The sequence below is a fragment of the Tyto alba genome, unplaced genomic scaffold (genome assembly GCF_018691265.1).
Source record: "Tyto alba isolate M040663 unplaced genomic scaffold, T.alba_DEE_v4.0 Super-Scaffold_32, whole genome shotgun sequence".
Lineage (NCBI taxonomy): Eukaryota > Metazoa > Chordata > Aves > Strigiformes > Tytonidae > Tyto > Tyto alba.
Window position 1 is genome coordinate 1663830 of NW_024881307.1, and position 25322 is coordinate 1689151.

Consider the following 25322-nt stretch of genomic DNA (forward strand, 5'->3'; position numbering starts at 1 on the left):
ATTGAGGTGCTGGGGCTGGGTTTTCAAAGCCAGGCAGCGTTTCTAGGCTGGGGGGTTGAGGAAGGGTGAGCCCGAAGTGGTCGGCAGGACAAAGCCAGCTTGTGCTGGGCATGAATCGCCCCATTCTTGTCCCTCTTGAGCAGATGCTGCGAGCCTGGCCGAGGGCTTCCCCTTCCTCCTGTATTAATAGATGGTTCTCGCCCGGCTCCTGCTTTGTCCTCGTTGCCCTTTCGGGAGTGTTTTGGCTGCGGTGTGATGGGGCAAGGCCATCCTGGGATGGCAGAACCTCTGCCTGCAGGCTCGTGGGGCAAGAAAACGGTCCCGGTCCACACTGCTGCAGCCGGGGCATTTTCTAAACCATTTTATTGATGTGATTTCCGAATAGCTTTGGACTCAGTGATGACAGAGCTCGTTACAAATTCACTTCTCAAACAGCCAGGATTTCCCCCCACCCCCCACCCCCCTTCCCTTTTCTTCTCCAAATTACCCGGCGCTCATCATGCTGAATTAATCTAACTGGCAATTTATCCTTTGTAAATTAAATATTAGGGCAGGGTGTAGTCATTAGCAATGACTAACTATCCAGCAAACACTCGTGGCATTCTGCTAAGGCAGCAAATACGTTTCCGAAGCGTGGTATTTTCTGGTGGGTTTTAAAAGCCTGTCGTCTACTGGAGCTGGTGGCCACAGGAAGCTCTTTGCTGGTCTTTGGGTGCACCCAAGGGGTCCCCTGGGAGATGGGTTACCTGAGGAGGCGTGAGAAGGCAAGGCAGGCGCCCTGCACCTGCCCCGGGGATGCGCTCAGATGTCCTGAGGTTCCGCCGGGGTGGACACAACTGATGTTCACCGCTTGCCGTGGGATCGCCCAACGTTTCCCCAAGCCTTGGTGAAGCTCGAGCCACAGCACTGAGACCTCTCGGCGTGGAGATCCAGGCAAGGCAGCTCAGGTTGGAGGCATGGGCTCCCCGACGCCGGGTTTGCATCTCTGCAAGGGTTTTTATTCTGCTCTTGGTCCTGTTGTTGCTGCCCCAGGCCGTGGCTGTGGGGGGATGCTCCAGGATGGAGTCCATCACCCCAAAACGAGCCCATCCCACCATCACCAGTGGGAGGGAGCTTGGGATCAAGAAGATCCTGGGAAGCGAAGCTTTGCAGCATCTTTTAATACTCTGTCTTGGGGGTATGGTGAAAATAGACATTTGGGATGCATTATTATTGCTGTTGTTTTATTGAACGCCGTTTATTGTTTTCAGATGCAATAAACCTAGCGGGGGAACCCGAGAGACCAAAGGGTCTAAATATCCTTCAAGCAAATCCCAGCTCCCCCCACTGAGCTGCGACCCCAATAATTACCCTAGGATTGTCTATGAGCGGGTGGTAATTAAAGCCTAATTACGGCGGGCTTGCCTGTCACCACGGATAAAACTCTCTGCCCCATTACCTCGCATCTCGCCAGCCAGGAAACCCCATCCTACACGGGTTGAGGGATGAAACAAGGATGCTCTTCAAATATTGATGCGGTTGCTCAATGAGCCTTGGCAATACCGGAGCCATCGGCTCAACAGGTATTTTATCAATTAATATTGTTGGCTCTGGGCACATCGGTCTTTAAATGGGGCTGGTGCCCTCCAGGTTCCTGCTCTCTCTTGCTTTCCAACCCGCTAAAGGGGAATAAACGTTGCTGCTTTCAGCAACAAGCTGCTTGCTACCAGAGTCAGTATTTCACGTTATTTCCCACATAAAAAAATCAGCATTAATATTGCTAATTATCTCAGGGCTTGGCAAAACCCCATCCCAGCGCAGGAGGGATGGATTTGGGACCGTAGAAATAAAAGCCTGGAGGGGCAGGCTGCTGATTTTGTGTCTCGTGATGGCGGGATGGGATGGAAATTAAATCCCTCGGGAAACTGAGGCGGCCGGGTGTGGGGCATTCCTGCGGTGGGAATTTCCCTGCAGGGAAAAAACCAACCAACCAACCAAACCAACCAACCCACCCAAACCACCCCAATATTGAATCGAGGATTTTAAGCAAAGCCCCCCTCCCCGGAGCCTCGGTGCATCACCTCATGGCGGTTTGGCCGGTGGATTTTGGGGGCGGGGAATGGTGTGGTGTAACTCCCCAGTGGGGAAAAGCATCTCCCCCCCCAAAAGAAAAAAAAAAAAAAAAAGAGTTTTCTGAGCTGCTTTTATTTGGGGGAGATTTGCGCTAAGGAGGGGGGGGGCTGACCTCACTTTAAGTTTGCCTGGGGAAGGGGCTGCCCGCAGATTTTTGGGGGTGCGCTAGGCATTTGTGTGGGGGTTAGTTGTCTCTCCCTTGCTGAGGGATGGGGGGGGGGTGTGTGTGTGGAGGGGGGTTTGGGGGGGGGGGTGTGGGGGTGTGCCTTCAGTTCCCGTGGATGCTCTTCCCGCCCATCCCGGCGCTGTGCGCAAGCGTGCCCGCTTCCCCCGCCCGCCCATCCCCGGGCTGGCTCCGGCATCCCGCCCCGGGCCCCCCCCCGCGCCCCCCCCATGGTGAGTCTGCAGCGTGGGGGGGGGTGTGGGGGGTGTGTGTGGGGGGGTCCCCGGCCCCCCTCCCCTCCTCGCGTCCGCGTCTCCGCTACAAACCCAGCTGCAAAGCGGGTTGGCGAGGCTGGTGGGGTTGAGCCAAAAAAAAAGACACAAAAAAAAAAAAAAAAAAAAAAAAAGGGGGGGGGGGGGGAGGCGGAGGCGTGGAGGGAGCAAAATCCCGGTGGCTTTTTTTTTGGGGGGGGGGGGGCTGGAGGGGTCCGCGGTGGGAGGGCGGCAGAAGAGCTAGTGCTGCTTGATTTGCAGCTCCCACACAGGGTTTGCGGGGGGGGTGGGTGGGTGAATTGGGGCTAAGGGGGGACCCCCCACCTCCTGTTAACCCAAGCTTGGACCCCCACTGGTGCATCCACGCCCTCGGCATCCACGTCCCGGCAGGCGCGATGCGCGGGGAGAAAGCGGGAAAGTGGCTTTATTTTGGGTGTTTTTTTTTTGTTTTTTTTTTTTTTGAGTTTTTAATCATTATTTTTGTAAATAAGCGGTGGAGCTTCCAGGTGGCGAAACGTGTGCGGGCAGCGGCGCGAGGAAAAAAAAACCCGCTCTTGCGATGCCTTTCCGGCTGCTGCCGCCCCATCCCCGGCAAAAAAAAAAAAACAAAAAACAAAAAACCCAAACCCCAAACCCTGGCGTCTCGCTGGGGATCAACCGGCCTTTGGCATCCCTCCTGCTGACGGCGAAGCCATCCCGAGAGCCCTGCCAAGAGAGTTTCTGGCACCTCCCGGTAGCATGCGGGGGTCTTCATCCCATGGGTACGTGCGATATTAACGCCCGGGCGCCAGCATAAAGAAGGGAAAATCCACCCGGAGGCCCTGGGGAAGGGAGGACGTGCCCCGTGCGCGGCTCAGGACGCAGCGGTGCGGGTTGAGGATGATTTACTTCAGTGGTCTGAGCTTTTTTGGTCTTCTTTTTTTTTTTTTTTTTTTTCCCACCCCCATCCCTGAGCATCCTCTGAGCGGTTGGCGGATGTGCTCCGTTAGCCGGCTGATCCCAAAGGGGGTGGGAAGGACCGATCCTGGTGTGGCCGGAGCCGCCGGGAGCGGGATCCGGGCATCCGAAGCGCAGGATAAGGATAAAATAAATCCCGTCCCACCCCATCGCATGCACCCAGAGCCCTCTTCTCCCACAGGATGGGCTTGTTCCCTTGCGGGGGGGGGGGGCAGATGAGGATGCTTGCCCCAAGGCAGCAGAAAAAGGATTTTCAATGTCAGGTCCTTCGCAGGGTGAGCCGATGAGGGTTTTATTGTTCTGGGGAGCGGAGAACAAAGGAGAAGCTTCCTCCGGGGGCTTTTTTGCGCTCCTCGGCTTGGACAGCGGGCATGGGATGAGTCTTTCCCCCTTGGGTTAATAGAGCGACGTCCTTGCGGTCCCGATGCCCGGTGGGTCGGTGCCGGGGGCTGCTCGGCGACTCCGGGCTCTGTCTCGTAGGGAGATGAGCTAATTAAAGTCTTGCAGGGGAGCTTTTGGGAAAGCCCTGCTGAATTTGCTCGTCTTCTCCGACAGCTCTTGGAGATGAAAGGGCTGGCGGAGGAGCAGGGGGATCACCCAGGCTTTGCCAGCTGCCTCCGCTGAGGCTTTCCGTGACACGGGGCGGACAGCCCGGGCAGGGCTGAAGCCCAGATTGGGGCCGGAGCTGATGATTTTAAACATGCCCAGAGAACCTTCTCCCTTTGCTTAGCGAAGGGGTTGGAGCAGGCTGGGGGGGGGGGGCCGGGGGACGGTTGTTCCATGCTGGTCACTGCTCTTTGGAGGTTTGGGGTGAGGGACCAGCCGTGCCGGGGGGTGTGCCGCGGCTGGGGACTGCAGTCAGCTTGCATTTCAACCCTGCAGCGTGCATCGGGGTTCCTGTTGCGTGGCATCGCAGCTTCCCGTAGCACGTGCCGGGTCCCAGCCTGGGAGGAGCTGGGATCTCGAGCAGAGGACTTGGGAGCGGATTGATCCCAGGAGATGCCACCTCCAGCTCCCGGTGCCGGCTGTCCTGCAGGCGTGAGGTCTCCTCTTCCTGACATGACCAACCTCTAATGAACCCCTACCATCATTATAAGCCCTGGGATGGGATCGACGCGCTTTGCCGGACTCTCCCTAACTCCCCTGCATAATTATCCACATCATTAGAAGGCTGCTTGCTCCTCCAGCTCTGGGCAGTGATTTAATAGCAACTGCTACAGCAAGGCGCCGAATCCCACAAGGAGAGGGGCTAAGGGCTCTGGAAATGTAAATACAAGAGGAGAAACTGTCTGTTGACACTAATTTTAAGGGATGTTCACCGTGGAGATCTGTGAGTAGCGTGGCTTCCAGAGCTGGGACTGTGATGGTGACCAGAGCATCCTCCTGGTCCCTAGCCCACCCATGAAGCGAAACCCCACCCATTTAAGTCCATTTTAAACTCCGGAACAACCATACTCACGTCTCCAGGCCTGGGTTTCTATGGCTTGTGTCACCCCCACGCTTGCAACCAGCACGGGAGGTGGGTGCCAGGCTGCAGGACATGGGAATGCCAAACCCAGCCCCTGCGAGACCGGGGCCCTCCATGCGCCTGTCTTCAGGGGGTTTTGGCCAGCAGTGATTCTCAGGTTGAATCCCGCTAATTAAAAGTTCTTTTTTGGCGATATCTCAAAATCCCACACATCCTGTTACTTGTTCTCTTGTATAAGGTGATGGTCCTGCTGCTTCAGTCGTATTTCAGAACTGGGTCAGGGTGGGAGTCTTGTTCCCAAGAGATTTTCCTATTGTGTTCTTTAAAAAAATTTTTTTTTTTTTTTTTCCCCCTTTTTGGTTGTTTTCTCTGCATGGTGGCTGTGTAAGGAGCAGGGATGCAGTCCTCCTGCAGAGGTTGGCATCCCAGCTCTGCCCCCATCCCTCTGGGGACCCCATCCCAGGCCGGGGCCGGTGGCCCTTGTACAGAGCTGTCAGGGACACTTGCACGAGTGGTTTTGAAAGGAAATGATGTGACACTTTCCTTTGAAACTTTTGCTTCTCTTATTTTGGTATTTCTATTTAATCTCCGCTCACCTTCCTTTCGCGCTGGGACACTGGTGGCTTCTCCCTCCTCTGGCTGCGATCCTCGTGTTTATCGAGCTTTTTCTAGGAAAACCCTGCGTCTTCTTGAGAGGGAAAAGAAAAAAAAAAAAAGAAAAAAAAAAAATCATCCCTGTTGTAATCTTGCATTTCCAGCTGCTGACCCCTCGCATGTGACTGGGGTTGGGCTGGAAAGTTTCCTCGGAGGAAGGAGAAAGGGATTTTGGCCGGCAGGGAACGGGGAGAAGGGAGAAGCCCCCCTCCATCCCAGTTTGGCTTTGGACTGGCGGATGCTCGGAGTGGTTTCGGGCTGGCGGGGGCTGCGGCTCCTCTCCAGGATGTGTTTCGCCGTCTGCCGGAGGCCGCCGAGCTGCCGTGCCGGCACTGCCCGCGGCCGCTGCTCCCGCCTGCTGCCGCCCCGCCGCGCCGCGGGGTGCTGCCCGCCGAGCCGCCGGGAAGGTGGGTGGGAAGCGACCGGGGTGGGCAGCGGGATGCTGGCCGCTGAAGCAGTGGGGCCGAAGCTGCAATTCTGGGGGGAGCGGGGCCCCGCGCGGCCCGGCCGTGGGTCCTGCCCGATGGTAAATCGCTCTGGCCCGAGGGGAGATGGGGTGCAGGCTTGGCAGCATCGCTTTGGCGGGGTGCTTGGGACTTCTTGAGCGCACCAGCTGCCGTGCAGGTGGCTTACATCAATTATGGGCAAGTTATATATATATATATATATATATCAGTGTGGGTGTTAGCGTGCGGCCGAGTATTTTCGGTTTTAAGGTGCGTATTTACATGCTGGCCGCGCGAAAGGCCACGGGGGAGCTGCAGCAGGGCACAGGCAGACAGCCTTGCCTGTGCCACTGGTTTGGGTGGTATGGGTGGGTTTGACCACCCACGGGTGCTGCTGGTCCCCATCCCGCAGTCTCGGGGGTGGCTGGAGGGGGCTCGGGGACTCCCCACTGCATCGGGCCCTTGTGGAGGACCACTCTGTCTGAGCTAGGGTGGGATCCCCCAGCAGCTCTTCGATGCCATCCCAAGGATGCTGGGATGCTCTTGGGTTTGCTGAGCTGCTGCCACTCAGGGACCATTGTGGGATGCAGCCTGTGGTGGCGAGGGATGCTCGGAGGTGGGATACAGTGGTCCCCCCAGCTGGATGGTGCAGGGGTTCATCGCAGTAGAAGCAAGGTTCTTTTAAACAACGCAGCGCCGGAGGAGGACTCTCCTCCCAGCACCACACCTGTGAAGTTATATCAACGAATCTGTAGAGAGATTTCTCCTCTTCTTTGGAGTTGTTTTGTTTTTTTCTTTTTGTATTGCAAATTGGAAATCAACCTAAATCATGAAGTCTTGTCCAGGTAGGACTGAGTGGGGACCTGGCTTCCGTTCCTCCATTATTTGCAGGTTTTAAAATATATATCTGCCGAAGCTTGGATTTTTATTTATTTCTTTTTTTAAATCCTGGGTCTGTGAAGGAGGCTTTAACCTGAGCTCACGACGTTGGAATTCCCCGCTGTGCCTGGGAGAGGCTCCTCGCCTCCGATCGCTTCCAGATGCTGTTCCTGCTTCGGCTCTTCCCCTTGCAAAATGTCTCCCCCAGCTCGTCGGCAGCCTTGCTGAAGTTTTCCCGGCTGGATTTGACATCCTGATACCCGGCTGGGCTGACTCAGCCCAGCCTCATTTTTTTTTTTTTTTTTTAACCAGAGTGTGATGCCGGTGGCCAGAGGTTGCAACTCGCCTGTGGGCTTGCACAAGCCGGAGCTCCGGGCCGCATCCTGTGTCAGGTTTTGAGCTGCTTGCGACAGTCCCATTGGGTGGTTTTTTAATTTCCTTTTTTAAAAAAAAAAAAAAAATATATATATATAAGCTAGGCTGGAGTTTGGGGCTTGGGGTCCTTGCTGCATCCCCTGTCTGCGCTGCCAACTGGGCAGAGCTTCCCTGAGCCCCAAAACGGGGGGGAAACAGGCAGGAAAGTGCCGAGCAAGAGTTGAGGATGCTTTAATCCTGCAAACTTGCTGCTGTGGGGCTTTGCTGGTGCTGTGGGGCTTTGCTGGTGCTGCGGGGCTTTGCTGGTGCTGTGTGCACGCTGCCAGCCGAGCATCCCCACGGTGGAAAATAAAACACCCCTGTCTAGGTATTAAAATCCCATCCTGGCAGCTCCGTGGCCATTGGACCCGCCCGTCCCCCCTGGCGTGGGGTTTGTTTTATGGCGCGAGGATGGATCTGGACCCGCCTGGGTTGGGGATGGAGGAGAGCGCAGGGGTGCTGGGGAGAAAAATGGGGCGGAAAGTGAGAAATAAGGGGGAATAATGCAGAGAGAGGGGTTGCAAGTGGATTGGGGAGGGTTGCAGGACTGAAAGAGGACCAGGATGTGTGATGCGGGGCTGATGTCAGAAATTAAGGGGAGCAAAGGGCTTTAGGGGTTAAATGCGATGCTGCCTTCCTGGCACGGGGTTAGAGCAGAGAACAAGGGTGTTAACGCGGAGAACAAGGCTCAGGAACCAGGCCAAGGGCTGGGAAGTCCTTGGGCCCATCCCTGTATGATAACCAGCGCTGCTTTGGAACAAAAAATAGAAATTAAAAAAAAAAAAAAAAAAAATCACAAAGAACTGTCTGTTCGTGCACACACGGGCTCAACAGGTTTCCCTCCCAGGCGGGGTCTGGGTAGCGAGCTCCGGTATTTGGGGTGGGGAGAGCTGAGGGTGGCCAAGAGCCTGGCTTTCCAAGAGCCTGGCTCTCAAAGCATGCTGTTTACGCAACAAAAAATACGCAATGTGTTCTCGAAAATATTACCCCCGGCTCTTTTTCTGCTCCCTTTATCGTGGGGTGATGGCAGCTTTTGGTGCTGGCTGGTGCAGGGGGTACAGGCGGCTCCTGGTGAAGGGCTTTTGCGATAAAAATATGGGTGAGCACGTGGATTTGGTGCCCTGGCACTGCGTTAGGAGGAGGGGAGGATAAAACCCACCCCAACGCTTGGTCCTGCTGCCAAGCCCCTGCGTCCCCCAGCAAATTTGGCTTTTGCATCCTTTAGCATCCTTATGCATCTGTCGCGGAGCTGGGGCTTCCCAGGCCCCTTTGCTACCTAATTAACAAAGTCGCTGCTTAATTCCGACCGCATTTACAAGTTAAATTGTCAGATTATATGTATTATGCAAACGCATATTTAAATCTTAATTATTTATTTGCCTGGCTTGCCTAAATGCATGGGGTGTCTGTAAATCAGCAGCTTTAAGCCTGGGGATGCTCTTTTCTTGGAAGCACAGAGTTTTGCTGAGAAATAAACCCAAATTAATCTTTTTCTGGTCTGGTGGGTGATACTATACACCCCATCTTGGAAACAGTGGCGATTTCTCATGTGTATTTTTTTCCTTTTATTTTTTTTGGGGGTGTGTGTGTGTGTTTATCGTGGGAGTCTTGTCCTTAAATAGCGGTCATTTATTTTTAGGTCAGTTGCTGCTTCAGATAATCCAGCTTGGCTGGGCAGCTTTGCTTTTCTTCCCATTCTTGAGGATTTAATAGAAATAGGTTTATGAAATTATGTTATTTTAAATAAAATATTTTAGTAACTTTAATCAATTATTAATATAATTAAAACCAAGTCGGAGTGGAGGATAGGGGTTTTGCTGGTGGTGGCTCTTCCGTGTTCTCCTGGCCAGGAAACATCTTCTGGGATGCTGGGGTGAGGATCAGCAGGGAAACCTCTACTGCAAATTCACATCCCACACCGGAATTACGCCTTTGGCTTGGCCAGAGGATGGTCGGGAAGCGGCTGGATTATCTCCTGCTAAATACCTGCCCAATGAATAAGCTCCTGGTTCTGGGGTGATAGCAACTGGGGTGACGTGAGGGATGTGCCGGGCTCGGAAACACCTCGCTCATGCCAAGTAGAGACGTTTTCTCCAGAGGAGGAGGAGGAGGAGGAGGAGGATGAGCTCACCTGGATTTTATTCCCCTCCCAGCCCAGCTTTTGCTCTCTCCCCCCTTGGGAGGTAATTTTAACCCAGGGAGACCGGCGCCTGCGATGGAGCGCCGACGGAGGGCTGGATGGACGGCTGCCTTGCTTCAGGTCTGACTGGTGGAAGGAGGAGAAACGTCGTCTCCATCTCCCCTTCTTTTTGAACAGCTCCTGGGAGGGGGGATCCGCTCCTCGATGGGGAGGATGGTGGAAGGGAGGGATTCAGTGGCTCGTCCCTGCCCCGGGCGTATCTTCTTTTGCCTGTGTAAGACCTGAAGATGCCTGTGCCCCCCCTCCAGGGATGCTCCTGCACCGGGGCTGAGCCCCTCAAAGGACTGATCCTGGCTGGCTTTAATCTTTAATAGGGGAAGGGATGGGTTTTAGTTTTCTTCCACCTGAAGCCCAGAAGGGAGACGTCGGGGAGTGAGCACAAGGTGTGTTTTTCCCCCTCTCAAATTTGGAAATCATTATCTAAATGCCGCGGGAGGGGAAACTGAAGCAGGCAGCATAGCTGGGAGCATAAGGAAGAAAAGGAGCAAAATTCAGCTTGTTTGAGATTTTTTTGAGGGCGCTGGGATATGGGACGTTCATTTCCTGGCAGGATCAGGTTGAGCTGCTTGTGGCGAAAGACGGCAGCTCTCGACCTGGTGGATGCCTGAACTGCGATAGTTTTTTTTTTTTTTCTGGACCTTGGGCTGGATAGTGGGGGCACTGCTCGGGAAGCTGGAAAACAAACCTGGGGAGACCTGCAGCCATCCTGCCCCCGGCTCTCCCAGTCAGGCTGGAAAGACCGGCTTCGGGCAAGACCTCGGATCCTCCCCGGCAGGCCGATGTGCTTTAAGGGATCACAGGGCTGCAGCATCCTCCCAGGAGGATGCTGCGGGGAAGGAGGCATCCCCCTGCCCACCCCCGGGCAGATCTGAGCGTCCTCATCATCTGTACAGGCAGGGGCTGACTCTGGGCCGTGAAATGCTTTAGCACGAGCTCCCCGGAGAGAGTTTAACCTCGTTAGAGGATCCTATAATTCATGGCTCTAAATAAAAAGGCTCCTTGTCAGCAGCAATGTTCGATGCTCCGGTGGATTCAGGACTTCTAGAAAGACCTTGGTGCTGGAAGGTGAATTTTTTGGGCACTGGCAAGGTGGCCCCAAGTGCATCTCATTTGGCTGTTGATTGCCCCAAGCCCTCTGGTTTAATTCGTCCCCTCAGTAAATGGTGGAGGTAGAAGAAAGCAGAGCTGCTTTGGCTGGAGAGGGAAGGTGCGGCACTGGGATGGAGCCCTCCCTGGGCACCTACAGAAAGCCTAGTCCCTAGGGAAAAGTACCCAGCCTCCCTGGGGAGAAACCATCGTGGAGATGCTTGGTGGTTTCCATACTCATCCCTTGCATGGGGACATACCCTCTTTGTTAACATTAAGGGCACGTTAAGAGCAAAGCATGCCTTGGGGAAGGCTTGCACCAGCTTGGTGGCCCCCAGCATCTCTCATTTTTGCTTTTCGTAGCCGGAGGAGATGGAGAGAGGTAAGGAAACCTCCTGTCCCTCAGGGTTTCCTCTTGGAAGCATCTTCTCTGCCAGGGCTTGAGCAGCAGCTGTGGAGAGAGCTTTACTGGGCCCCATCTGCATCACCCTTCCTTGTACCGAACTGAGATTGTTCCTTGCATGTGTTTTATTTTTTTTGGGGGGGGGGGGGAGGGAAGGCCCTGCCTCCCACCATCCCCCCCAGCATAGGGTGGGGAAAAACAAAGCTGGCTCCCGACTGCTCACTGAAATAGCAGTGGGCTCGCTTCACCCCACCTTGCAGCTCATTAGTTGGGGTAATTAAGCTGGATGCAGAGCAGCTGTTCCTGCAGAGAGGCTTTTCTTTGAGAGGCAGCATGGCAGAAGGGCTGCTGGTGCGGCAGCTTCTTGGCAGGGGTTTTTCCTTCCCCAAATCGTAAGGATATTACAGCACTGGGTGAGGATGCATAGTTTGGAAAGTTTTGGGGGAAGAGATAGGGGATTAAGGAGCATCCTCCGTGTGGGAAGGCAGGAGAGCTACGGAGCATCCTAGGGTGAGCAGGGCTGGCTCCCTCTTTCCCTGGGAAAGGGCATCACCCGCTTCCTAAAAATCCGAGTGAGTCATGGAAGGGGGTTTTGGTGGGAAAGGTTAAGAGGTGTGGGGGAAGCCTGCGGCGAGGTCTGGGCTCTGAACTGCTCCTCCTTAAAAGCAGCTGGACGCCCGGTCCCAGGTGCTGCTGGCGCCGGAGGTGGTGGGCGGCCTCGCAGAGAGCACAGACATCCTCTGCCACACAGAATGGCTTGCTGGGGTCCTTCTGTTAGTCCCCTGGGGCCGGTTCCCCACCGGTGCTCAGAGCTCCCCTGGGCGTGGGGATCATGTGGGGCTCCACTGGATCCTCCGGAGGTGCGATGGCTACCAAGCAAAGCATCCCTTGTGCACTGCCGGTGGGGGTTGCCGTCGCCTGAGGATGTTCTCCCTTTTCCCTTTGCTAGGGGAAGAGAGGATGGCCTCGTAGATCCCGCCGAGCTCCTGCCCGCTCTGCCTGGACCAAGAGGACGGACCGTAAGTAGCCATGACCTCCTGCCAGCTTATTGCCACCCTGATGGGGGACCAGATTCAGCCTCTCCTGCTGCTGGGGGTGCTGGAGTGGTTTTGCCGAGACGAGCATCCTCCTCCCAGCGTGTCTGATGGGGGTAACAGAGTATCAAGGTGATGCTGGGGGCACAAAGTGATGGAGCAGGTTGTTTTCAGGCCATTTTCCCCTGAAGCCATTAACGTGGATGAAAAGAGCAGAGGAGACAGAGTGAGCATGCTGGTGTAGGGGAGGAGGGGGGCGTAAATCCATCCAGTTGCTTTACCCTTCAGGTTTTGAGGCTGGAGGACTTTTTCTCAAGGGTGGGGTTATGTTGCCCCAAAACCAGCCTGTTCACTAGCGCAAAACAGGAGTCGTGGAGGAAACGGTGGGGAAACCACAAGGCTGCTGCAGCGGGGGAGGCGGTTAAGGTGGCACTTGGAGCCTTGCAAAGGGGACGGTGACAGCAGGTCGCTTTTGAGCACCCAAAAGGGGACCCCCGTGCTCAAAAGTCACTGGGGACAGTAGCTGCCTGTGGGATAACTCAGCCCTGGGGCTTGAGATCCTTTAATTTTCCAGCCCTTTTCTCCGGTGAGCTGAGATTGAGTCTGGGCGTTGCTTGAGTTTGGCTTGGAGATGGGCTGGGGCATCTCGATGGTTTAGGTTTTTTTTTTTATCTCCCTGGACCATTCACATCCCTGTATAAGGGAGTGGGTGCTCCCTGTGGATGCTTTGCCTGCTGCTCCAGGGTGAGCAGGCAGCAGGAAAAGGCTGCCTTCACCCTGCCTGCACCCCCAACTTGCTGCCTTCCCCTTTCTGCTGCTTTTTTTGGGGTTGGACTGAAGTGTGGGTGCAAAGCCACATTGCCAAAGCCACTCTTGCCATTGCCGCCTGCATCCCTGGGCGGTCCCCGAGGGTGGAGATGCTGGTGAGTAAACATAGCAACGAGGTGACGGGTGGCAGCAAATGGGGACTGGCTGGGGTGGGTAGGAGGAGGGGGTGGCTGGATCGATGCCATGGGCTCGGTGATGAAATCCCACGGGTATAAAATTGTCATCGATGGGTGCCCACCCTTGTCACGTTAGCATGGGGCTGTCCCCTCATGGGTGGCTCAGCAGCTCTGCTGTAACCTTCAGGCTGTAGCAAGCCACATCTGGCAAGAAAGGGTCTTTATTTTATTTATTTTTTTAACTAGGAAAAGAGTGATTAGCCTATATAATGTAAATAATATTGTATAACCTATAATAATGTAGCCTAACGTACTGAGGAGGAGCTGTGTAGCTACACTGATGACCTGGGGCTACCCCAGAGGCACAGCATGCTCAGGTATACCCATGCAGCCGGTGTTTCAGGGCCTAGGAAGGGATTTGGGTCCTATCCCTGTGCTTTTCCTGCTGTAAGGATTAAAAAAAAAAAAAAAGAGAGAGAGGAAAGGATGGCAGCAGCGCTGGCCTGAATCAAGTTTCAGCTCCTGAGCACATTAAAACCAGCAGTGCTGTGGAAAGGCAGGAGCAGCCTGGATTTATTCTGCCACTGTGAAAATACTCATCCTACCTGAGCTTATTTGCCGTTGCCATCTCCAAAATTGCACCCTCGTCACGGGTAAATGTTTTTTTTTTAAGGCTTACATGCCAACGAGGTTGATTTTTCCCTATCATAAATCTTTGGCCGGGTTATTGTATGCCTACGATACCATGGGCTAAGGAAACACTGCTGCCTCTCCATAGTCTTTGTATGTTTGGGAATGTTTTGCTTGTCTAGAGTTTAATGATGGCGATGATAGGGTTGCGTGTTTATGGGTGAGAATCAGGGGAAGGCCAACAAGGCAGGTATCGTGGTGGGAGTCTGTTATAGACCACCCTACCAAGATGAAGAGGTGGATGAAATATTCTATAAGCAGCCCGTGATTGCTAGCCCTTGTTCTTGTGGGGGACTTGGACTTACCAGATGTCTGCTGGAAATACAATACGGTGGGGAGGAAAGAGTTTAGGAGGTTCCTGGAGTGTGTGGGAGATGGAGCTGACTAGGGAAGGTGCCCACTGGAGCTGTTTGTGAATAGAGAAGGACTTGTGGGTGCTGTGATGGTTGGAGTCTGTCTTGGGCACAGAAATCACGAAATGATAGAGTTCTTGATTCTCGGAGAAATAAGTGTGGGGGGTGTGAGCAGAACTGCTACCTTGGATTTAGAGAGGGCAGATTTTGGCCTGTTTAGGGGCCTGATTGCAAGAGTCCCTTGGGAGGCAGTCCTGGAGGGCAGAGGAATCCAGGAAGGCTGGAGATTCTTCAAGTCTTCAAAGTGCAGGAGCAGGCTGTCCCCATGTGCCGAAAGACTAGTTGGTGGGGAAGACAATTGGCCTGGCTGAGCAGAGAGCATTGGCTGGAACTCAGGAATAAAAGGAGAGTTTATGACCTTTGGAAGAAGGGGCAGGCAACTCAGGAGGACTACAAGGATGTCATGAGGTTATGCGGGGAGAAAATCAGAAGGACCAAAGCCCAACTAGAACTTAATCTGGCTTTTGCCGTAAAAGATAATAAAGCAAAGTTTCTGTAAATACATTAGGAGCAAGAGGAGGCCAAGGAGAATCTCCATCCTTTATTGGATACGGGGGGAAACACACTGACAAAGGATGAGGAAAAGACTGAGGTACTTAATGCCTTCTTTGCCTCAGTCTTTACTACAAAGATCAGTTATTCTCGGGGTGTCCACCCCCCTGAGCTGGAAGACAGGGACAGGGAATGAAGAAGGGACAGGACAGAATGAAGCCTCCATAATCCAAGGGGAAATGGTTAGTGACCTGCTACACCCCTTGGACACACACAAGTCAATGGGGCCTGATGGGATCCACCCAAGGGTGATGAGGGAGCTGATGGAAGTGGTCACCAAGCCACTTCCAATTGTTTATCAGCAGTCCCTGCTAACCGAGGAGGTCCCAGGTGACTGGGGGGTTAGAAAATATGATGCCCATCTACAAGAAAGGCTGGAAGGAGGAACCAGGGACCTACAGGCCTGTCAGCCTGACCTCTCTGCCGGGGAAGGTGATGGAGCAGCTCGTCCTGAGTGTCATCACATGGCACGTACAGGACAACCAGGTCATCGGGCTCAGTCAGCATGGGTTTGCGAAAGGCAGGTCCTCCTTGACTAACCTGATCTCCTTGTGTGATAAGGTGACCCGCTTAGTGGTTGAGGGAAAGGCTGTGGATGTTGTTTACCTAGACTTTAGTAAAGCCTTTGACACCATTTCCCACAGCATCCTCCTGGGGAAACTGGCTGCTCATGGTTTGGATGGGCGTACTCTTCACTGGGTCAAAAATGGGCTGGATGGCTGGGCCCGAAGAGTGGTGGTGAATGGAGTTACATCCAGTTGGTGACTGGTCACAAGTGGCGTTCCTCAGGGAATAATATCTTTATCAATGGTCTGGATGAGGGGATTGAGTTGCACCCTCAGTAAGTTCACAGGCAACACCAAGTTGGGCAAGAGTGTCGATCTCCTGGAGGGCAGGAAGGTTCTACAGCGGGATCTGGACAGGCTGGATCGATGGGCTGAGGATCATGATGAGTATGAGGTTCAACAAGGCTCAGCACCGGGTCCTGCACTTGGGTCACAACCACCCCCTGCAACGCTACAGGCTTGGGGAAGAGCAGCTGGAAAGCTGCTTGGCAGAAAAGGACCTGGTGAGGCTGCACCTCAAATACTGGGTTCAGTTTTGGGCACCCTCACTACAGGAAAGACTTTGAGGTGCTGGAACGTGTCCAGAGAAGAGCAATGGAGCTGGTGAAGACCAAGTCCTGTGAGGAGTGGCTGAGGGAACTGGGGTTGCTCGACCTGGAGAAAAGGAGGCTGAGGGGAGACTCTCTACAACTACCCAAAAGGGTGTTGTAGCAACGTGGGGGCCCATCTCTTCTCTCAAGTAAAAAGCAATCGGACAAGAGGAAAGGGCCTCGAGTTGCACCAGGGGAGGTTTTGATGGGATATTAGGAAAAAATTTGTCACCAAAAGGATCCCATGGCACTGGAACAGGCTGCACAGGGAAGTGGTTGAGTCACCGCCCCTGGAGGTATTTAAAGGACTTGTAGATGTGGTGCTTGGGGACATGGTTTAGTGGTGGACTTGTCAGTGTGAGGTTAACGGTTGGACTCGATGATCTTAAAAGGTCTTTTGCAACCTAAACAAATCTATGGCTATGATTAAAAGGCAATTAAGATTCCTTCAGAGTGACTTGCAGGGTTCTTAAAATAGGATAAATGTGGGTATCAGTGGCATGGGCTTACTCTCTGTGCCCTCGATGGGGCGATGTCTGGTATCGAACAGGATTGATTTTTGTGGTGCTGTGTGGGCTTGTGATGGTTTGCAATCCCGCAAGGTTTTTCTCCCTGCTGTAGGTCTCGATTTCCTTCCCAGCTTAGAGAGAGGAAAAAAAAAAAAAAAAAAAAATCTCTGAGCACCTGGAGCTCACAGCAGCTGGGGCGAGGAAGTTTTGGGATGCCAGGCTGAGGATTTGGCTACCTTTGATGCTCTGCCAAGCCCAGGCAGTGCCTCGAGTTGGCAGCATCCTTTCCCCGGAGGGTTGCCCCCGGCCGCCTCCCAGGTTGTTGCGTTCAGGCTCCGGCACGCGATGGTTTTGCCGAGGCAGGATGCGGCCGAGCCGGCGTGGGGGGTAAGGTGGCATCTGCCAGGCTCCTCCGGCAATCCCAGCCCTACCGCGTGGAGAAAACCCGCGGGATGGGGGCTTGGAAGATCCCAGGGGTGTAAAGTGCTTCCTTGGGGGGGGTCGATCCTGGTGGTTGCTCTCAAAAATGGAGTGTGGGATCTGTCCTGCTGGTCCCTGCGAGGCGCCAGGGAGCTGGCCTGGCTGGGCTCGGAGGGGTCTGTGCTGTCTGTCCGTCTCCCTTCTGTTCCTGCTGCTGGGAGCGAATCCCTTCTTTGGGTGTGATCCCTTCAAATCCAGCTCTGCTCCAGTTAACAATAAATGCATGGGTTTTTTTTTTGGGGGGGTGAGCTGTCGGAGATGCTCTGATGAGCATCCTTCTCACCTGGGGAAGCAGGACAGGGCAGTGGGCGGCTCCGTGCCCCACGGACATGCGGGGTGGGGTGGTGGGAGCACGGGAGAGGTGTCCTTGCCTCCTGTCGCGCTTGGTTTTCCTGAGCCATGGGTTACCATGGCAACATAAAAGTACCAAGAGCTTTTACTGCGTGGCCTGCTGGTCCACGGATGCTTTGCTGGGATGGCAGTGGGTGGCTGGGATCACTGTCCACCCATGCTGGGATGGGGAGGGGGGGATGATTATAAATCCCCCCATGACTTCTGCGCTTGCTCCATGGCTTTAAATACATATTTTTATTTTTTTTTTTTCCCCCCAAATGCAGGCTGGGAGCAGTGCGGCCTGTGCCTGCTGCTGCTTTATGGATTCACATGATTTAAATCTGGAGATGTTGGAGCTGGACAGAGCCGTTGGGGCCCCGGGGGGAGTTGGGGATGGATGGAAGTAGAGGGATGAGCTCCTCTGAGGTCAACCACGCCGCAGGAGGGCCAGTCCCCATGGTTGCTGCTGGCGTCTCCCAGGGGCTTTCCTGGGACGTGGCAAAACTGGGAGGTGAAACCCTGCTCCGGGTCTGAGGGAGAGGGGGAAACTCATTGAAGATCTTCTCCATGAGATGCCTCTGCAGCGTCCCAGAGGTGGAGCTTTCCTGTAACACCGGGCTGGGGAAGGGGAGCTCTGGCTGTGAAGATGGGGTGGTGGTGGGGCTTTTAAGTCATTTATGCAGCGATAATATTCAGCCCAGGGGTGCTTTGGAGGTGCGTTGCTCAGACATCAAAGAGAAGGGCTTTTTTTGGTTGCTCCTTCCAAGCGTGGGGGAGCTGAATCCACCTGGGACTTTCCCCCCCAGCTCTGGGGCTTGGCAGGGGAGGCGATGCCCTGGACCGAACCCATGGGAGTGGTGGTCGAGGTGTGCCTGCATCCCTTCTCCCCCCTCTGCTCTGCTCTGGGGGAGACCCCCCTGCAGTGCCGGGGCCAGCTCGGGGGCCCCCAACAGCAGAAGGACACGGAGCTGCTCGGAGCTGCTCGAGTGGGGCCAGAGGAGGCCACGGAGATGCTGGCGGGGCTGGAGCAGCTCCCCTGGGGGGCCGGGCTGAGAGAGTTGGGGGGGGTCAGCCTGGAGAAGAGAAGGCTCCGGGGAGCCCTTCGAGCGGCCTCCCAGGGCTTAAAGGGGGGGCAGGAGAGGTGGGGGGGGACTCTGGATCAGGGGGTGGGGGTAGGACAAGAGGGAACGGTTTTAAGCTGAAAGAGGGGACATTTAGATGAAATGTAAGGAAGAAATTCTTTACAGTTAGGGTGGCGAGGCGCTGGCACAAGAGCAGCTGTGGCTGCCCCCTCCCTGGAAGGGTTCAAGGCCAGGTTGGACGGGGCTGGGAGCCCCCTGGGCTGGGGGAAGGGGGCCCTGCCCGGGGCAGGGGAGTGGGTCTGGGTGATCTTTAAGGTGAGGGGGGTGCTGTGGGGGACCAGGGATGCTGCAGGGACTCGCAGGACCCTTCAGCATCGCTCCCTCCACCAGCTCTGTGTCCCTGGGGTAGAAGGAGATGGCTCAGGGCACCCAGATCTTCCCTCTTTAAGCAGCTGTTCTGGTTTGGGCTGCAGATCTGGTAGCACAAGGGCTGGGGGGAGCTTGAATTCATTCCAAAAGCACCTCTGCCTTGGTCTGGGCTCGGGGCAGCTTGGGTGTGCTCTGTTTTGCTCTGCATTCCCTGAACGCTTCACTAAACAGCGTTTGTTTTCCCCAGGGATTATTATTAGCTGTGTTTGTCTTTAGATAAGTTTTGCATCAGGCCCAGCTTGTGCGTACAAGCCTGGGAAAAGATCATAAAGCCTTAAAAAAAAAAAAAAATTTATAAAAAGCTGGTATGTAAAAGCAAACACCGGGGGTGAGAGCGGATTTTCCCAGTGTCTTAAGCTAGCGGGAGGGGTGAAGCACGCTCGGTGGGAAGCTCGGCTGGGTGGTTTGGCACCGAAGGAGAGAGCTGGGGGGTGGATTTTGGTGCTAAATTTGGGTCCCGATGCCCAGCAGCACCCCAGCCCTGGATGAATGGGGGTGCTCAGGCCCCTGAGGGGCACCACCAGCCTCCAGCTGCAGTGGCAGATTTTCCCTCGGGGACTTTTGTGCCCAGTTTTGCTGGGAACCCCCCCCGCCCCAAGAAAACACAAGCCGCTTTTTACTTTCCCCAATTTTATTTTTTTTTTCTTTTTTAAGCAAGTATAATGAATAAAGGGGCCAGACCCTCCCCCCCCAGCTGCTCATCCCCCCTTGCTCTGACCTTTGAAGACGCAGTCGTGGGTTTAATCTTCCCTTCCCAAGCCGGGAGGGGTCTCATAGAGACAGAAATACCAATGCAGGATGAGAGCCAGGACATAAATTGGGGAGGGGGGATAAGGGGGAACTTGGACTTGCCCTTCCTGGGGTCCCCAGGCGATGGTGGGGCTGAGCCTGGGCACAATTCCCTGGGAAGGGGTTTGATATTGGTGTTTTATGGAAGAGAAGCAGTTCAAGGGGAGATGGGCGCTTTCCCAGGGTATCACCTCACTTGTCCCCGTCCCTGTTGCCGTCTCCATCCCTCTGCTGTCAAACGGACAGAGTTTTCTTTGCTTCACATCCCATCCTGTGGCTTGTAGCAGTTTAATTGTCTTTGATTCCTTTTTTAATTAATTGTCCTTCCTGCCCAGGATGAGGAAGGGAAGAGCCTAGCTCTCATGGGACCATCTTTGGTCCCATTTTTCCTCGATCTTGATATCTTTTGCCCCCCAAATCATCAAATCTTGGGTTCATTAACAGCGCTTCGTTAGGCAGGGTGCAGTGCAGCCTGGGTGCCCCCCTCCCAACAAGGTGACTAATCCCTTGAAACCATAATTTCCCTCACCCGGCCCGGCCCGGGCGTGCACCTTTCCTCTTGACTGGGCATTTAATACCTCCTTGCCCTCTCCTCCTCCGAGACATGGCCAGTCTGGAGCGGGGGGGGGGGGGGGGGCAGCTCGGTTATGGGGTGGCAAAGCCAAGCCCAGCCCTGAGCCAGGCTTAGAGTAGGGTTCGTCCTCCAGGAGCAGTTTATCAGGGAGCAAAGTCTTCCCATGTACCCCCAAACTTCTCCCACCCGGTAAGCTAATTTTCCATCCTTGGTGGGATGGGGGTTGAGCTGGTCCCGGGGTGCCTCTGACCACGGCTCTTTGCTGCCTCGTTCCAGGAGCGAGAGGTTTCGGAGGAAGAAAAAAGTCGCCCTGCTTCCGCGGCCGGTGTTTGCGCGCGCATTAAGCTTGCGACATCCCCTTTGCCCCGGGCCGGGATGGTTGAATCGAAGGTGTTGGAGGTTCCCCAAGTACGTGATGCTCTTTGCTTTGATGCCACTCGGCTGCTCCTCTCTTTTCTGCCTGGCTCGGTGGCGGTGGCAGCACGTTTGGCTTCATACCTGTGGTGGCTGGTGTCAGTGAGGTGCTGGGTTTCAAATCTTCCTCCCCCCCCAGGTCATCGCCATGGGCATCGATTTGGGCGCTTTGGGCTTTTTCTGGTTGAAACCCCACTGGGGGCTCGTTTTTCCCTCTTGAATTCCTTTTTTTCCTTTTGAATTTCGCCGTTTAACCCGCAGAGTCGAGGCTCCTCAGGAACTGCGGCTGCTTGCCTGGCTTTTATAAACTCTGTATAAATCAAACCTCTGGAGGCTGCGGGGCAGTGAAATGTGAATTTAAATTGAACCAAATCCCTCGGGGAACCCTTGCACTCGCTCGTCCAGAGGTGTGGATGAGGCGGGCGGGGGGGTGATGCCTCTCGGGCGGAGTTTTTGGGGATGGCTCCGCTGGGTTTTAACCTCATCCGATGCTTTTCCCTCTTTTCCCACTGCAGGTGACCAGCGGCAGCCGCGATGAGAGCTCCGGCCCTCGCCTGATGCCTCTCCTGCTGATAAAAATGATCAACAAGTCTCGTGAGTCCCACGGGGTGGGGGCCCGTCTCCCTCTTCCCAAGCAGGGATAGGGATCCCGGGGGGATTTGCATTTGGAAATTTGGCTTTTGGGGGTAGGATGCCGCTTTGCTGCGGCTTCAGTTGGGCGATGGAATATCGGGGCATGGTGGGCGAAGTCGCACCAGGGCGGGTGGTTTTGGGGTCCTTGATCCTTCGGGCTGTGTGGTGGGAAAATGGGGTGGAGGCACCTGGCACGAGGGGTGTGTTTGCGCAGCCTTTGACGCGAGGCAGACAGGAGGAAATGGCACAGCAGCTTTTGGACCCAGGACAAAACCAACCTGGCTCCATCTCCCGGGGCTGGGGGGGGGTGGAACCGTGCCATTCAGGGATGGCTCTGCAATCCTGGATCTACCAGCGCATCCCCGGGGGGGCTGCAGGTCCCCAACATCCAATCGTCTAAACTCTGGGTACCGGCTTGATGGCGTTTTTCTTTTCTCTCTGCTCTCTGGGCACACAGGAGGGAAGATACTCGGGGTGCTGGCGCTGTTTCTGGTGATGGTTTGGTACTCGATCTACCGGGAAGACAGGTACATACAGCTGTGAGTGGCTTCTATTAACGTTTTAAAGGACCTCCTGCCCTCTCCTTCGCTCCTGGGAGGTGCCATCCTCCCGCCTGTCCTGCACAGGGATGCCGGAGCATCGTCTGGCTGGATCCTGGGGGAGCGGGGAGGTGGCAGCTGCTGCCAGAGGAAGGGGGACACGATGTGAAATTCCCCCTCGGTGTGTGTTGGCAGTCATGTTCTGTGGGTTTTTTGACAAATGCTGGTGTTTTTCTGAGCCTGGGGGAAAGGGAAAACCCTGTTCTTTTCCCAGTCCCGGCAATGCTGACGGAGATGCGGAAACCAGAGAGCAGGAGGTCTGTGAGCAGTGCAAGAGAGACCTCTTCTGATGCAAGGCTGCAAGCCCAGCAAATAAATACCCAAAGCAGAGCTGACCTTAAATCTGGCCAGCGATATCCCCGGCTAGCACGGCTTGAGTCCTGCTGAGGTGGTGCCAGAGCCTCCCTTTGCCAGGAGGGGGATGCAAAGGAGCAGGCATAATTTTTTTTTTTTTTTTTTTTTTTTTAACCTCTTCCCTTACAGCTTTTATTTCCCCGTGCAAGAAAACAAGACGACGTGTCCCCTTGGTGAGGTGGAAAAGAAAGCGGCGCAGCTCATCGGGAAGTGAGTATCGGGGTTGGGAGCAAGGAGGGGGGGGTACCCAGAGCCAGGCCCACCCCCACACACAGTGCCATCCCCCCCATCCCCGTCTCACCGGCCCTTTGCTCCTCGGCAGCTACACGAGGGACCACCCGCTCTTCTTGCAGCTGAAGGACTATTTTTGGGTGAAAACACCGTCGCTCTACGAGCTGCCCTACGGCACGAAGGGAAGCGGTAAGCGCTCGCTGTGGGTTTCTCTCCATCCGTCTGTCCTGCTGCTGTTCCACAGTTTCCCTTTTATTAAAAACATCTGTGGCTTGATATTTTTTTTTTGGGGGGGGGGGGGAACGGAACACAACACAACTATTTTCTTTTTTTTTCTCCTCCCTAACAAGTCGTTTGCTTGATTTTTACACTTTGTGGCATGTATCTACTTGCCCTGGGTGCGTGTGGTCCCTATAAAAGTGTTTAAGGTGGGCCAGGCTTTACTAAGCCCCAGCCAAGGATTATCTGCCCACATCTTGGGGGAACTGGGATTAATGGTTGGAGGAGATCTGGCAGGGATGGGGCAGCACCCAGGATGTTGTAGCAGGCAGGAGGTGCCTTGCTCACCTTCCCCTCGCCCTTGCTTTGCAGAAGACGTCCTCCTGCGCTTGCTGTCGATCACCCACTACTCGCTGCCTGAGAGCATCCAGAGGTAACGCCGGGGTGGGTTTGGGGGCTCTTCTGTCTTTTCCTTCATCCTTCTCTCTTAGAAGGGGGAAATTTGCACATTGGCAGCCCAAGATTTGGCAGAATGAACCTCTGCAAAACCAGGAATGGTGGGTGGGGCGTGGGAAGCTTTGTGGAATGGACAGTGCAGGGTTAAACCCGCCCCCCCCCCCCCCCGGTTGAGGGGGTTAAACCCACCTGGGTTCTGAGCAGGTCTGGTTGAGATGGGGCTTTTCTCTTGCAGCCTGAAGTGCCGGAGGTGCGCGGTGGTGGGCAACGGCCACCGGCTCCGCAACAGCTCCATGGGGGAGACCATCGACACGTACGACGTCGTGATCAGGTACGGCCCCGGGTCCGTCCTGTTGACCCCTCCCCAGCGCTACCTTGTAGATGGGGTTGACACCAGTCATGTCCCCACGTCCACCCCCCTCCCAAGGTTGAACAACGCCCCGGTCCACGGTTATGAGCAGGACGTGGGCTCCAAGACCACCATGCGCCTCTTCTACCCGGAGTCGGCCCACTTTAACCCCAGGACCGAGAACAACCCCGACACGTTGCTGGTGCTGGTGCCCTTCAAGCCCATGGACTTCCAGTGGATGGAGGCCATCCTCAACGACAAGAAGAGGGTAAGCGTGGTGGGGAACTGGGTCCAACCCCTCCCCGACTGCTCCGGGGTCCAACCCTCATCCCACCCCACCTTTGGAGGACCTACCTCTCTTACTGGGAAACCCCTGGACATCTTTTATCTTCTTGCAGGTTCGGAAAGGGTTTTGGAAACAGCCCCCGTTGATCTGGGATGCCAACCCCGAGCGAGTGCGCATCCTCAACCCTTATTACATGGAAGTAACTGCTGCTAAACTGCTCAACCTCCCCATGAAGCAACCACGGAAGGTCAAACAGGTAAGGAGTGGGGATGGCCGGTCACCCTGCACCCCCCCCCCGACTCCCGAGAGGTGATGGCCTCCCCGGCGGTCCCCCCTCGCTGGCCCTGTGCAGCTCACTGAGGGCCACGGCTCTTCGTATGTCTTCTCCTCCACCCTCTCCCTCCAGAAACCCACCACGGGGTTGTTGGCCATCACCTTGGCGCTGCACTTCTGCGACCTGGTGCACATCGCGGGCTTTGGCTACCCCGATTCGGCCAACAAGAAGCAGACCATTCACTACTACGAGCAGATCACGCTCAAGTCCATGGCGGTAACTATCTACCCCCACTTTTTGTCCCTGTAACCCCCATTTTCCCCCAGGGAAACACACTGGGCGTTGAGGTCCACCTTTGGATGGTCATCGTCCAACTTCTCCCCGTAGCCCAACGTCTTTAGTCACGATGGAGGGTTGGGTCTGGTTTATGTGCGAGTGGGAAGGGCTCACGGCCAGGGGGGCTTGGGCAGGGTCACGTCCCTCTTTTTGAGGACCCCCCCACCCCAACCCCGGCCAGGCTCTGGTGTCACCCCCTTCTCCCCATCCCGCAGGCGTCGGAGCACAATGTCTCTCACGAGGCGGTGGCCATCAAGCGGATGCTGGAGCTGGGTCTCGTCAAGAACCTCACCTACTTCTGAGGACACCGGGGCTGCGCAGAGACAGCGTGTGTGTGTGTGTCCCCCCCCTCCCCACTCCTTGCTGTGGAGTTTTGGGGGGGGGCCGGGGGTCTCACAGAGCCGGGCGAGGACAGAGCACCACCCCCACCTCGCCCTGGGACTCTTGGAGCGAGCAGGGTCGGGGCTGGGGGCGGCCGCGCTGGACCGCGGGGTCCCCGGGGTTGGGGGGGGGGGGTGGCTCTTGGGGGGGGGGGGGGGGCGCAGGGAGCCCCCGGGGCAGCTGCTGCCTTTTCCTACCGACGCACTGAAGCTACCGAGGACCTGGTGGGGGGATTTTTGGGGTGGGGTCTTCCCTCCCAGCAGGCCTGGGGGGGCTGGGGGGGGGGGGAGGGCAGGAGCCCTTGCCCTGGGCTTTATCTTTCCCTTTAATTCCCTCATATTTGGACGAGGGCCCCATGGAAGGGCTGATTTTTGGGAGGTTCCAGGACACCCCCTCTCCAGGGAGCAGAAGCCTCCTCCCTGCCCTGGTTCCCCTCCCCCAAATATTTAATTCTGCCCCCCTCCCTCTTTTTTTAAATTAATTTTCTTTTTACTTGGTGGCCCCGTCCTGTGCCTTAGCGCTGGTGTGGGGGCTTGTCCCTGCAGCGCCCCCCCCCCCCCCTTCCCCTGGGGGTGCCCAACCTCGGGGTCTGCTGGGGCGCTTTAATTTAATTAATTTAAATGCTTATTTATCATGGAGCCTCCCCCAGGTGCTGCTAGTGTTGGCGATGAGTGGCCTGGGTGGGGGGGATGTGGGTGTGATTGCCTTGGGCAGGACTGGGGTTTGGCTTGCGGGGGGCGGGGTGTGGAGG

At 55.4% G+C, this 25322-nt stretch overlaps 1 protein-coding gene across 12 annotated transcripts; it reads left to right on the forward strand.

Moving 5' to 3' along the window:
• The first annotated feature begins 2421 nt into the window (after positions 1–2421).
• Positions 2422–25223, forward strand: ST3GAL4 (ST3 beta-galactoside alpha-2,3-sialyltransferase 4). Of its 12 annotated transcripts, none has more exons than XM_042800436.1 (13): positions 2422–2508; positions 12004–12073; positions 20316–20447; positions 20969–21047; positions 21544–21625; positions 22169–22249; positions 22362–22459; positions 22862–22922; positions 23181–23276; positions 23373–23562; positions 23693–23836; positions 23987–24130; positions 24406–25223. In XM_042800436.1, exons 3-13 carry the CDS (start codon positions 20415–20417, stop codon positions 24490–24492), a joined length of 1095 nt encoding a protein of 364 aa, XP_042656370.1. In that variant the 5' UTR covers positions 2422–2508; positions 12004–12073; positions 20316–20414; the 3' UTR covers positions 24493–25223. The 12 variants fall into 12 exon arrangements, with proteins under 12 accessions (XP_042656370.1, XP_042656371.1, XP_032838174.2 ...); XM_032982283.2 differs by lacking the exon at positions 2422–2508 and adding an exon at positions 3290–3308; XM_032982287.2 differs by lacking the exon at positions 2422–2508 and adding an exon at positions 7914–8464.
• Positions 25224–25322: the final 99 nt, after the last annotated feature.